General features: G+C 43.8%; 1 protein-coding gene across 4 annotated transcripts in view; it reads left to right on the forward strand.

The window, feature by feature from the left end:
* Window positions 1-14732, forward strand: part of GRIK1 (glutamate ionotropic receptor kainate type subunit 1) — a 481071-nt gene that overhangs the window by 436290 nt on the left and 30049 nt on the right. For 2 of the 4 annotated variants that reach the window (XM_073668326.1, XM_073668329.1), the window contains 3 exons: window positions 2920-3145; window positions 7853-8103; window positions 9326-9487. In XM_073668326.1, the coding sequence (XP_073524427.1) occupies window positions 2920-3145; window positions 7853-8103; window positions 9326-9475 (627 nt within the window). In that variant the 3' untranslated portion in view covers window positions 9476-9487. The remainder of the gene's footprint in view (window positions 1-2919; window positions 3146-7852; window positions 8104-9325; window positions 9488-14732) is intronic. The other 2 variants (XM_073668325.1, XM_073668327.1) reach the window with 1 other exon arrangement.

Raw genomic sequence — 14732 nt, forward strand, 5'->3', positions numbered from 1 at the left:
ATAACAGTATATTTTTAAAAAAATAAAAAACTCAAACTGCACTCAAAATGCATGTTCCAAATTATTATGCACAGCAGAGTTTTCAACCTTTTCATTTTAATAAAGAACAAAAAAATGGTCATTTTTGAAATTATAATCATTAGCAGGTTATTACAAACTGAAATCAAACAGTTTTCAACTCAAAACTTTATTCTAGGTGATGTTACATTTGCACATAGGACCCCTTGTTCGAAAGGAGCTTCTGAACTCTCTCGTCCATTGATTTTGTCAGGTTTTGGATGGTTTCTGCTTCAATTGTTTTGCATGAGGACAGAATACCCTCCCAGAGCTGTTGCTTAGATGTGAATTGCCTCCCGCCATCATAGACACTCCTTTTGATGATGCTCCAGAGGTTCTCAATGGGGTTGAGATCAGGGGAGCATGGGGGCCACACCATAAGTTTGTCCCCTTTTATGCCCATAGCAGCCAGAGATGCAGATGTGTTATGTGCAGCATGAGATGGTGCATTATCATGCATGAAATGATCTTGCTGCGGAATACACAGTTCTTCTTCTTGAACCATGGAAGGAAGTGCTGTTTGAGAAACTCAACATACATTATGGAGTTCATCTTTACCCCTTCAGGGATCCTAAAAGGGCCGACAATCTCTCTCCCCATGATTCCAGCCCAAAACATTACTCCACCTCCTCCTTGTTAGCGCCATAGCCGTGTTTGCGTGGGGTGTCCATCAACCAGCCATCCTCCACTCCATCCATCTGGACCATCAAGATCATTTCATGCATGATAATGCCCCGTCTCATGCTGCACATAACACATCTGCATCTCTGGCTGCTATGGGCATAAAAGGGGACAAACTTATGGTGTGGCCCCCATGCTCCCCTGACCTCAACCCCATTGAGAACCTCTGGAGCATCAGCAAAAGGAGTGTCTACGATGGCGGGAGGCAGTTCACATCTAAGCAACAGCTCTGGGAGGGTATTCTGTCCTCATGCAAAACAATTAAAGCAGAAACCATCCAAAACCTGACAAATTCAATGGACGAGAGAGTTCAGAAGCTCCTTTCGAACAAGGGGTCCTATGTGCAAATGTAACATCACCTAGAATAAAGTTTTGAGTTGAAAACTGTTTGATTTCAGTTTGTAATAACCTGCTAATGCTTATAATTTCAAAAATGACAATTTTTTTGTTCTTTATTAAAATGAAAAGGTTGAAAACTCTGCTGTGCATAATAATTTGGAACATGCATTTTGAGTGCACTTTGAGTTTTTTATTTTTTTTTTAAAATATACTGTTATCATAGGCAGTTTGTACAAAAACCTTTCAATTGTACTCTAATAGTTATTTGACTGGAAAATTACAATGACTGCAATTCATATAGGTAATTTGGGAAAATCTGAGAAAATATTATTTGCATAATAATTTGGAACACAGTGTATATGCTATCTATTTGAGCAGTAGTTACTCATGCGCACTCCCACTCCCGTAGACTTATAGAAGTTTTATGGAAGTACCTTATGTGAATGGAGTGGTCATGCGCATGCGCGACTAACACCCCATATACTATCTATTTGAGCAGAAGTTACTCATGCGCACTACCAGTTCTGTAGACTCATAGAAGTTTTCTGGAAGTACATTATGTGAATGGAGTGGTAGTGCACATTCACCACCACTGCATCATTAACTGTCTATTAGAGAGGTGGTTATGAATGCATACTACAACTCACGTAGACCAGTAGAAGTTTTATGAAAGCCTCACCAATCATGAGTACAGGATTCCCAAAGTCTATTGCATGAATGGAGTGGTAGTGTGCAACCATTGAAGAAAGAGGTTACACATGCGTATTACCATTCCTATAGACCCATAAAAGTTTTATGGAAGCTCCACTAATTATGAGTACAGAATTTCTAAAATCTCTTGTGTGAATGCAGTGGTCATGTGCATGCGCAGCCAGCTTTCCATATACTGTCTATTTGAGCAGCAGTTAATTAAGCGCACTACCACTCCCGTAGACTCATAGAAATGTTAAGGAAGCCCGACCAATCATGATTACAGGGTTTCCAAAGTCCCTTGTGCCAATGGAGTAGTAGTGTGCATGCGCCACCACTGCATCACTGACTGTCTATTAGAGCAAGAGGATATGCATGTATGCTAGCACTCCTGTAGACCCATATAAGTATTTTTGAAAGCCCCACCAATCATGAGAACAAGGTTTCCAAAGTCCCTTGGGTGAATTTAGTGGTAGTGCACATGCACGACCTTTGCATCATTCAATGTCTTACGCATACATACTACCATTCCCATAGACCCATACAAGTTTTATGGAAGCCCCGCTAGTTATGTACGGATTCCAAAGTCCCCTGTGTGAATGGAGCAGTAGTGCGCATGCGCGAACACCACTCCATATACATTCTATTGAAGCAGTAGTTACACATGCACGTTACCACTCCCATAGACCCATGAATAGGTTGTTACGCATGTACCTACCATTCCATTCACACTTTTTGGGTCATGTGATTTTGCTGATTCTGCATCCAGTGCCCAATAATTAGTCTTTTTGGAGACTCAAGCATGTTCTACTGCATGGTGGTCTCATCACAGCCGCAGCTTGGCCACATGGGACGCTACCCTAATGAAAAAGGCAATTGGCTAAGTCCGCCTGGGTTTACATCGATTTCTATTATTTCCCATAAGATAAGTCATAATTAAAATGTCCGGCCAGTGTCCCTGCCATGTTGTATTGATCAAGAAGAAGAAAAGTCTGTAAGTGATAAGTACTTCGGACCGTCATCTTATGTCAATACCCAACCTAAGGGATCTGGAACTGACGACATACTAATGAGGTCCGCCAATCAGGGTGGAGGCCTTATTACAATGACGTGGATCATACATTACTAATAATTACTTTTCACTGCTTCCAGAAATCCAAAATCTCTACGTATGAGAAGATGTGGGCATTTATGAGCAGTAGGCAGCAGACGGCACTCGTGAAGAACAATGATGAGGGCATTCAGCGGGTTCTTACCACTGATTACGCTCTGCTCATGGAGTCCACCAGTATTGAATTTGTCACACAGCGGAACTGCAACCTTACCCAGATTGGAGGCCTCATTGACTCCAAGGGTTATGGAGTCGGCACACCTATTGGTAAGTTGCAGAATGGGGGAGGGTGTTGAATTGAATTTATTAACGCACAGAACCTATAGCCTTGTTCATACAAGCCTGTTCACTAGAGATGACTATTGTGATTCGAGGCCAGTCGGATTAGCTTCCTATTTTTAAGCTTGCCAAAACCCGAATGTATTGCAATTCAATTTTATCAAATCAAGCCAAAAGGTGGCTTTCTATGTGGCCCCCTGTCCGGTCCATTGCTGGCCCACTTCTTCCCTTCGGCTCCGATCTTTTCTGTCTTCACTCTTCGGCATCTCCAGTGCTGACCAGTCGTCAAATATCATAATGACCGTGCACATTACAACGTCGCACAAGATCCAGCGAGTGCTGAAGAGTGAAGAAGACTGAAGACGGAAGAGAAGACCGGAGATTGAGGGAAGAAGCCACGTAGCGGTGGACTGGGTGGATAGCTTCAGTGGCAGCAGAGGTGACAGATGAGGCGAATGTAATATTTTACATTTTTCTAAATTTTCTAGGTAAATTCTGAGTAAACTCGACACAAAACTAATATCCCCCCAACATTCAAGTGAGTTGGATTTCGCAGATTGACCCATATCTACTGTTCACGAAACCAGACTCATCTCCACCTGGGGCAAAATTTCCTTAGGTACAGTGGTCTTGTATCTAAATACTTGGGGGTGGGGGGGGGGGGTGGCAAGGTGACTTAATGGTGCCTCTTCTGTAACTCTATCTGCCCTGTCTCCCGAACTAAGCCCCTTTGTATAAGCGGCCACCATTGTCACAGCCACTTATCTTGAGAACTGGGGTCTACCAATCACGAGTATAATAAACTAGGGGGACACATCCATGTGTACCAACATAGGGGGAATATTAAGTCCCACTTAGGAACGCTCATGACCCTCCTGGTAACTCCGGTACACCAATATTTATGCATCATTTTGCAACGGTGGAAAAGCCTCCAGTTTTTCCAATCTTTCACACTTATTCATAGATGCGCATATCTGCCAACGGTCCTGAATATTTCCAAAACTGTCCCGAATTCGCGCACACAATGCCCAAAACTTCTGGGCGTCCAAGACCAAAGAGAGGTAGGCTTTGAATAAAACCTTTTTTTGGTCCTGATTGCCCTGAATTTTCAAGGATTGTGCCAGAAAATTTGGGACAGTTGGCAGATATGCCCATCTATGCATAAGTATCAAAGATTGGAAAACCCCTTAAAGGGGCTTTTCCATCTCTGCAAAAGGATATGTCATCACTTTATGATCAAGGATGGTCTGAACTGAGGAGCCACGACTAATCCCAAGAACGACGGGACAGCGCCACTCTTATCCACAGTCTGTGCCCGGTATTACCGTGCAAGTGAATTGGATGAAGCTACAATAACTTTCAGCCTATGGATAAGTTTCAATAACCTCTAATGTAATATATATATATATATATATATATATATATATATATATATATATATATATATGTAGATGCAGACAAGGCGAATCCAGTGCACTTGTCCTTTATGTATTTCCCTCTGTGTTTTATCACATTATCTGCGCCCACGTGTCGTCCATTTTGCCCATTCAGTCACTTAACGACGAGCCATAAATATAAAGTTCACTCCTGAACGATTGCTTTCTGTATTCTGACTGCCAATGCTGAGAAAATTATTGTTTTCCGCAGCCATAAAAGTTTTTTCTTTTTTCTTTTTTTTTCGCTGTGTGAGTGACAATGACCGATCCTCGCCGGACCCTGGATGCCTTTTGCAAACATATAAATTATGATCTGTTTTTAACGTAATAAAACGTTTCTGGGAAGTGTTGTTAGAAAATGCTAATACGAGTGACATGGTGACGAATGGATCGCTGCATTCGGACAAACAGAGAGAAAATAAAGGGCAGAGCAGCAAGATGGATGACGCCGGAGAAATCCTGACCGAAGTGACTGCCGTAATTAGAGCATGTTAACTCCTTCATCCCAGAGTATAGCGTTTTCTAAGTCACTGGTTACTAGATGTGACAACGTTGGGGAGAGATGAGCTCCTCCAAAATGGAAACCAGCATTGGTGATATCATATTTTACATGGATATATTGGAAATTTCCAATATTATACATTTTTACCCCTGGAAGTCATCGATAGGTGGGTACAGTGAACATGTTGTCCCTTATATATAAGTCAATGCCAGTCAGCAGCTACTAAAGCTATCATTTGTTGGTGAATATTCAATAATAAGGTGGGAAAACTCATCGATCCTAGTGCCCCTAGTCTCCAGTGTATAACATCCGTTCCCTTGCCCACCCAGTGTATAACATCCGGCACCTCGCACCCAGTGTATAACATTCGGCCCCTCACCCCTAGTGTATAACATCCGGCCCCTCGCACCCAGTGTATAACATCCAGCCCCCCAGTGTATAACATCCGGCCCCTCACCCCCAGTGTTTAACATCCGGCCCCCCAATGTATAACATTCGGACCCTCACCCCCAGTGTATAACATCCGGTCTCTTAGTGTATAACATCCGGCCACCCAGTGTATAACATCCGGCCCCTTAGTATATAACCTTTGGCCCCTCACCCCCAGTGTATAACCTCCGGCTCCCTGCCCCCAGTGTATAACGTCCATCCTCTCGGTGTATAACATCCGGTCCCTCGCCCCTGGTGTATAACGTTCGGCCCCTCGCCCCCTAATGTATAACATCTGGCCCCTCTCCCCCAGTGTACAACATCCTGCCCCTCGCCCCCAGTGTATAACATCCGGCCACCCGCCCCCAGTGTATAACATCCGGACCCTCGCCCCTAGTGTATAACATCCGGTTCCTCATCCCCGATGTATAACGTCCGGCCCCTAGTCCCCCAGTGTATAACATTCCGCTCCTCGCACTCGATGTATAACATCCGGCCGCTCACCCCCCAGTGTATAACATCCGGGCCCCTCACCCCCAGTGTATAACATCCGATCCCTCGTCCCTGGTGTATAACGTCCGGCCCCTCACCCCGCAGTCTATAACATTCGGCCCCTCGCACCCGATGTATGACATCAGGCCCCTCGCCCCCCAGTGTATAACATCCAGACCCTCGCTATGCTGTCTGCCATTACTAATGTGACAGAATGGCTGGAGGTGCTGAGCTGATACCAGCGCGGTCCTGTAATAGGAACCACCGGGGTAAAAAGTCAATTCATGATATTTCTTCCCACCTAAATCTTCCCCATCACCTGTGAGTGATATTACTGAGAAGTGTAAGGAACCGCAGCAACTCAACTACGAAGTGCAGACCCAATAATGTTAAGAGCGGGGGGCTGAGTGCTGAAGAGCAGAGGGCAGAAAAGTCACCACTGGTCTGCTGACTTCATAACTGTACAGTCCAGACCTACTCTGGTATAACATCAGCACAAACACTGCGCCCCAGCCGGTAGCTTCATGGCCAAGCAGCTGCATGCAGCCGTACATCACGAAGCACAATGCCGAGCGTTGGATTGAGTGGTGTAAAGCCGCCACCATATGACTCTGGGGGAGACGTGTTCTGTGCAGTGACGGATCACACTTCTCTATCTGGTGTCTGATGTCTGGTTTGTGAGGGGTGCAGGGTGGTAGTGCTGGCGAGGGGCTGTTGTTGTGGTCCCACACCCTGACTCCCCAGTCTGCCTCGTGGTCTGAGTGTATTGCACAACATTCACGGTTTTCCCGGAGGTTCCCATTAGGTTCAGAATTCCAGATGCTGCAAGCAAACAATCACTTCCAGACTCTGTTTCTTTTCCAATCAAAACAACTTTACTCAACTTTTGCAATAGTTCAGTTCTGGTCACAAATACAGCATTTTGAGTCACAACCGACACAGTCTCAGTTCCCTTCTCTGTCCCTTTCTTCTCTAACTCCTTGTCCACCAGTCAAAGCCCACCCGGTACCACAGCTTATAGGAACATGGTCCTGCTATCCATAGATGCATCCGTCGATTTTCCCCTCTTTGGGAACAACGAAGGCTGGCTCCTCCATGCCTTCTCCAAGCCGTAGGCCCCGGACTTTTAAGGAAGTTTCCTTTGCCATTATCCCCTTTCTCACTCCTCATGCTGTCCTCTCCTCTATCCTTATCTTGCTGCATGTCTGCTGACCTTTAGCCCCCAGGCCCTGAACGCTTTCCTTTTTGCTCCTCCCACTTAGGAAAGTCCCAAGTCCCAAAAACTAAGATTCCTATCACTACAATACCCCCCTATCCTAAATACCTAGTTCACATTTAACCCTGTCCTATTGTTATGCTCATATCTTACTCTTTCCCTTGGTTACTTTATTACAGTAAATTAACACACATTTACATTATTCTATCACAAGGCATCTACCATATTTTACACTGCACCTGTTTTATCAGGGAGTAATGCAGAGTGTGCACAGGCGTTCACACACCCTTACAGATGGACGAGTCTGGGTTTGGTGAATTCCAGGATGGGAGTAAGCCACTGCCAGACACCTCTGTAGACTTCCAATCACATCTGCCATGTTGAAATATGACTTTACAGTCCTTCACGCCTTCCATCTGCATTGGGAAAAAGTCCTGCTTCATTTCAGTGGGAGAGCTCTGGTTAGTATTGGTTATTATGGTTATTATATGCATTGTTCCTTTCCATTTTTTTAGCATTTTCACAGTTGTTTCCTGGCCCTCCGCTGCCTCCCACCATCATCCCTACAGGACTGGGACCATCCTACAATAATGTCATTTCTACCTCTAATGTCCCGTCAGGTTCTCCATACAGAGACAAAATCACCATTGCTATTCTCCAGCTACAAGAGGAAGGCAAATTACATATGATGAAGGAGAAGTGGTGGAGAGGGAATGGCTGTCCAGAAGAAGACGGCAAGGAAGCCAGCGCCTTAGGGGTGGAGAACATCGGAGGTATCTTCATAGTTCTCGCCGCGGGGCTCGTTCTGTCCGTCTTTGTAGCCATTGGAGAATTCATCTACAAATCCAGGAAAAATAGTGACATAGAACAGGTGAGAACGAGACATCTCCTCTGGTCTGATGTCCATCAGATGGATGTCATCATCAACCAGGTGGGGAACGTTCCGGCACTCAATGACGTCCTTGCTATGTCTGTTCTCATGTTGCGAAAAGATTTGTTTTATGTGAGATAATTGTATATTAGTCCACGATCTGGTATTATGTCTACTGTCATCACCTGTCCTCTCTTAAGGGAATGACTGGAAAGTTCTTACAGACCCTCCACCCATTGGAGTCAGAACTGTAAAGCGAGTCAGTCTTGCTCGCCATTGGGTTACAGAAGAGTCCACTATGACATTTCCATAAATTTGCTTCAGGACTCCCAATATCTCACATGCTGGCAAAATGATCAACAGGCCGCAACACACAGCACAACCACTGGGTGGCCACATATAGACACAACTAGCATAAACATCTCCCAACAGAGTATCCTAAAATCTTGTTTTTTTTTTTAAAAGCCTGTCATCTTGCACCACTAATCTCAGGAAATTTGGATCTCTGTATCTATAGACGTAGCATTTATTCCTTATGGACTCCTGTGTAATGTGCCCACCTATCCCGGCTCAATGATCTTTCCGTCATGTGGTGGAAGCTTTCAGATCAAAAGGGGACACATTTGAGTTTGGGAGGACTTAAATGAGTTCTGCCAAAATGGAAGCAATGACGTCCTGACCACCCTAGAGCCAATCAGCCGTTAGGTCATTGGTGGTCATCACGTCATCGCTTACGGTTTGGCGGTGGCTGTTGGTGCAGCATCCGGGGGCCGAGTTGGAGCGGATTCCAGGGCTGGGTATGTTTTCTTTTCTTTTTTTTCCCTCTAGATCGGCAACTTTAAAAATATAATGGAGAACCCCTTTAAAGTAATATAGAATATTTCAGCATATTCTTATGTTGTGGCCGGGTATTTCAGTGATATGCGCCCCCTCAGTTATCATACTGTCAGTGTTGCCCAGTTATCTTCCGCAACATTCTTTTTTTATTTTTTATTTTTTTGCTCCTTTCCCATTTTTTTTCAAGAAATGACGACAAATAACCCTACATATACCATGACTTGTATATGTTTTATTTTGAGATATGAATTTTTGGAAATGTTGCATGTATAACATTTATTTTCAGTGCATCATTCTTCTGAATTCATTATGTTGTAACATCATTTCCATATTATTATTATTTATGCATGTTTTTTCTTTTCTTTCATTCCTTTTGCATGTAAAGGCCTTTTGTTTCTTTTATGGGATGCAATGTAAACCCACTCACCCATCCAACTCGACTTCGGGGACCACTCTATCCACGGAATTAGACTGTGGCAAATTGCTTCGGGAGGAGAGAGGAATACGAACTCAACCCTCTATACATACAGTATAATGTACATGAAAGGTGTGTGCCAAGGTCCATGCAAATGTTCACTTCTCTTGGTATCATGGCTCCATTTGGTTTTTAATGGCTCAGAAGCCACAATGCGGAAATTATATAACAAAAAGACACTTTACTAGTGAATCCTGGGCTACATGGCAATTTCACAAGACCGAGTGCCAATGGTGGTGGCCCGTCTGAGCGCTCTTCGGTAGAGCTAGGCTATTTTTCCATACATTAGCGCTGTCTGAACAATTGTTTTTTGCCAGAACTGGACACAACTGATGACAAAGTTCTTCTCCGACACGGCCTCCAAAGCCACATTAGTAGATATTTTATCCAACTCATAGACTTGTCCGGTGCAAAAACTGTTGCGTTGGATGCCAGGGACCGGTTCGATGAGATCAGTTCTATCAGACATCTCTAGAAGGTCTCAGGTTGTGTGCACACAGTTTCTTTAGGAGTTCAAAAAGCATAAGTGTTTCCGTTAGACACGGCTTTCAGGAAACTCTCCTAATTTGGGTAATTTTTTAAATGCGTTTTTCTTTTCCTGTAGAGGTTCTGAAAAGTTTTGGAAGACTTTTTTTTTCTTTCGAAACATTCTTTGCTCCTTTAGGATAGGACAATGCCTAGTTTGGAGAGGTTTCCTTCAAAGGAGTGACATACACTTTTTTTTATTTTCCACCAGGCATTTTACCAAAACGTCTTTATCAAAAAAGAAAAAAATGTAAAAAAAATTTTGATTTCTCATAGAAATAAATTGAAAGACTTTCCAAGCAGTATTTGAAGCAGTTTTTGAAGAGAGTGTTTGAAAGGATCTGCTCTCAAAAAAACTCTGTGTGGGCATAACCTTACACCTTGCAACCAGTGGCAGTCTAAGGAATTTGCAAGCTATAGAGCACATATAAAGGGGGCGCCCTCATGGCAGGGGGCAGTCCCGATGGCATAATATGGGCACCCCCAATTCCACACAAGAGCCCCGATTCATCAAGACCATCAGTTTTCACATCGGTCTTGATGAGGTGACGTGTTGGAGTTAGACATTCCTGCTTCATTTTAGAGGAACACGCCTGAAAATAAATCAGGTGCGTCTGACAAGTGGTGTGTACCTCTGTGTGCCTCGCCACAAATCCTGCACCAGTCGGGGAACGGAGTAAAATTTCTTCTGGCATAGGCATAGCTCATCGTGAATTAGACCGTCTGTATGGTCATGACTCCTCCACCGCACCCCCAGCTGTAGTTCTGCCCATTTTGGGTGAGTTGAGCGAAACTGCATAAGTTGTAAAACTTTTGCACAACTCCGCTTTCATATTATCTTGCACCTCTTTGAACTGTGAAGTGTTTTTCTTTTGAGGCATCTTTTCTTGGCCAAATTGTTCACTCGATTGTCTACAAAATTGATTCTATTGATTTAAAAATGACTTTATAAGAAATGAAAAATCGTTTCTATCACGTTCAAATATTTGAAATAAAGTTTTTTTGATCGACCGTGTATTTTACCTTTGCTTAACCGAAAGGAGTGAAACCCGATGGTGGCAAAATCAACAAGGAAGATTGCCGTACGGCAGGTTTATAAATTCGCATCGCAGGTCATCCACACAATATATTCTATATCGTATGGATGACATCTTTTATTTTATTCTTATCCACACGGCAGCCTTTGTATTCTACTGTGCGTTTTACTTCCACAAATCTCTAGGTAAAATGCACAGCTTTTGTGACCCACATGGATCTACCCTTCGGGTGTAGGGCGGATACTCTGCTCATTTTCTGGCAGAAAATCCGCTGTATTACTCTATTATTGGGATTTTACTAAAAGTTATCCACACGCTGCATTAAAAGTCACACCATGTCAGTGTACGCTGGAGATTTTGACCACAAATTTCATTTTTTGCGGTTCATAGTCACAAATCTGAATATAACTACTGCAGACTGTAAAGCAGATTTTTGCTATAGATTTATGAAAAATCCGCTATGATCTTTTCCGGATAATTTACATCCTGTGTGGATGTAGCCATCATATATCATACAAGTCTCTGGGTGCGTGTGAAACATCAGACTGCAATGGAGGAGATGGAGAAATTATTTTCAGTCTCCTCTTCACCTGTGCTGGGATTCTCTCATGCGAGAAGATCGGAGCACAGAGCACTGACAATCGGCTCCCACTCGCAGCAGAGCAGGAGCCGAGGGTCATTAGGATATCGCATCCGATGCTCTCACTCTCACAGGTCTCTCTACGGAGATCACTATTTGCCACTGCTTCATCGTGCCATAATGCAAGTGAATAGGGTCGCAATGTGACCCACACAATGACCGCAACAAACAAGTTGCATAAAAATCCACTGATCCCAACTTTTGTGACTTATCACTGTACCTTCTGGGTCGCAGTTCAACCCCATTCACTTTGGCTACATGGGGGCTCATTGTATATAGACAGACTTTGTGAGGGCTCATACTGTATATAGGAGGCTATTTGGGGGCTCATATTGTATCTAGGAGGCTATGCGGGACTCATACTGTATATAGGAGGCTATGTGGGGCTCATACTGTATATGGGAGGCTATGTGGGGCTCATACTGTATATGGGAGGCTATGTGGGGCTCATACTGTATATAGGAGGCTATGTGGGGCTCATACTGTATATGGGAGGCTATGTGGGGCTCATACTGTATATAGGAGGTTATATGGGGCACATGCTGCATATCAGAGGCTATGTGGGGCTCTTACTGTATCTAGGAGGCTATGTGGGGCTCGTACTGTATATAGGAGGCTATGTGGGGCTCATACTGTATATAGGAGGCTATGTGGGGCACTTGCTGTATATCAGAGGCTATGTGGGGCTCATACTGTATATAGGAGGCTATGTGGGGGCTCATACGGTATATAGGGGGCTGTGTGCAGGCTCATACTTTATATAGGAATATGTCAGCATACTTAAGTCTGCTCAATATTAATTGATACAATTAATATCAATATAAATAATTATAATTACTATATTAATATTAATATTGAGCAGAATTAATTTCAGCCTATTGGTTTGGCCTCCACAACAGTCAAGGTCTCTCATGTGACCCCTCGGGAAAATGTATTGCCCACCCCTGATTTAGGAGATTCTTAATAAATACAGTGCATCTGGGATGTTTTCATGCCACTTTGCAACCAATTTGTCTCCCAGTGTAACAATGCAGCCTCCCATGAGAAAAGTTCTGGAACAGTAATGGACCCCAGGGGCCAGCAGAAGACATTTGATCCCCATTCACTTTCCAGGCACTACCATTGGTCTGATCTAATCCCCAAGAAATGAGTGCGCCAATAACGAGTACAGACTTAGTTATAAGTACAAAAACGCAATCATGAAAAAACAAAAGAGAGGGGTGCATATATCGACAGAATGCCTATCAATAATATAAAAAGCAATGTAAAATCTAAAAAAAAGCAAAATACATGAAAAACATATTTTATAGACACAAATCTCAGGCAAGAGACATACATTTTCAAAAACATTTCAGACGCACCAAAGAGTGTTAATATATGATTGGGCGGAGTACCCTGGTGTGCACTTAACCCCCTCAAAAAAACCACTAGAATATCAGCTAGTACAAAATATCAAATACCACGGACTCCTCTAATAAACAAATACCAAACCAATAAAAACAGAATGATCACATGATATATACCAAATAATGACAATAGAGATAAAAGGGGGCAGCATAAGACAACAGATGATGACCAAAACCTGTACAGAGAGTAGGACGGGGGTTGGGAGAAGGAAGCCACACGTGTTGTTCCATGTACTGTGGCTTCCTCAGGGGTCACAGGCTAATGTGTCTGTCCCTGATTTATAGCCAATAATGATTGAAAGGAAAGATTATCGGCAGGCGAGTAAAGTCCCCTGTAAGTTTGCGAGCAGGCATGGTGGCCCGACATCCGGTGCACAGCTATGTGTGAGTATCAGAGCGTCTGCCCTAGAGAGGGTGCGAATTGTTTCACCGGATGTGGTCTAACAGCAACGTCAGTAATTGTAGTAGTTAGATGCTAACTCTGCGAATCGCCTCTGCGACTCTTATTTTGATTTGCCAGATGTACATCACTCCACGTCGATGATGGTACGCTTGGCCGTCTAATCTAAAGAGGAGCCGGAGATTCCGTTAGGTGAGAGTAGGTTTGCCGGGCAACCATCCAGCGGCAACAGATTGGGACATGGTCCCTAGACCGGGTCCTGATAATCAGTTTGCACCACTATGCGCTAAATAGTACACGCAGGTGCACATGATGAAAAACATCCAACAAGTAAGGCACGAATGCACCTAAAATAACAGCTTAAGCACAGTGACAGATTCCCAGTGGGAGCATCATGTCGCGTGCGCTGAAGACCTTGTTTGGTGCAAGATCAAGTAGGAGATATACGAATGACACGTAGGCAAACGCATGGTACTAACATAACGGCAGCCATCTGCTGCATTATGCCCAGTTCCCAAGAATGAACCACGATAACAGCATTTTAAGATGAGCATTCATGTCCTGTACAGATGGTGAGCTATGAAGAACCTGTTTGTAAGCCCAAGGTATCCCAGTCCGACCAGTCAAAAAGGCCAGTGCACATTTGTCTAATTATTCTTGTTTGTTTGTTCCTCGTGGGCTGGTCCTATTTTTCTCACATTTACATGCCCACGGTTTAGCCACCCATGAAGGAGAGGCATGGGGCCTACAGCATCTTGGACCCTTCATCTCCAGAAGCTTCATAGTGGTTGCCGTCACTCCATAAGTATACAGAAATACGTCACTCACAGAAGTCGTATTTGGTGTTCCTCATGGGCTGGTCCTATTTTTCTCACAATAACATGCCCAAGGTTTAGCTACCCATGGAGGAGAGGCATGCGGCCTACCACATCTTAGGCCTTTCTTCTCCAGAAGCTTCATAGTGGTTACAGTCGCTCCATAAGTCTACAGAAATACGTCCATCACAAGTCGTATTTGCTGTTTCTCATGGGCTGGTCCTATTTTTCTCTCATTTACATGCCCAAGGTTTAACCACCCATGGAGGAGAGTAATGTGGTCTACCACATCTTAAGCCTTTCATCTCCAGAAGCCTCATAGTGGTTACAGTCGCTCCATAAGTCTACAGAAACACATCCATCACAAGTCGTATTTGCTGTTCCTCATGGGCTGGTCCTATTTTTCTCTCATTTACATGCCCAAGGTTTAATCACCCATGGAGGAGAGGCATGGGGCCTACCACATCTTAGACCTTTCATCTCCAGAAGCTTCA

The sequence above is a fragment of the Phyllobates terribilis genome, unplaced genomic scaffold, assembly GCF_046119375.1.
Source record: "Phyllobates terribilis strain yellow unplaced genomic scaffold, ASM4611937v1 Scaffold_2__4_contigs__length_985480577, whole genome shotgun sequence".
NCBI lineage: Eukaryota > Metazoa > Chordata > Amphibia > Anura > Dendrobatidae > Phyllobates > Phyllobates terribilis.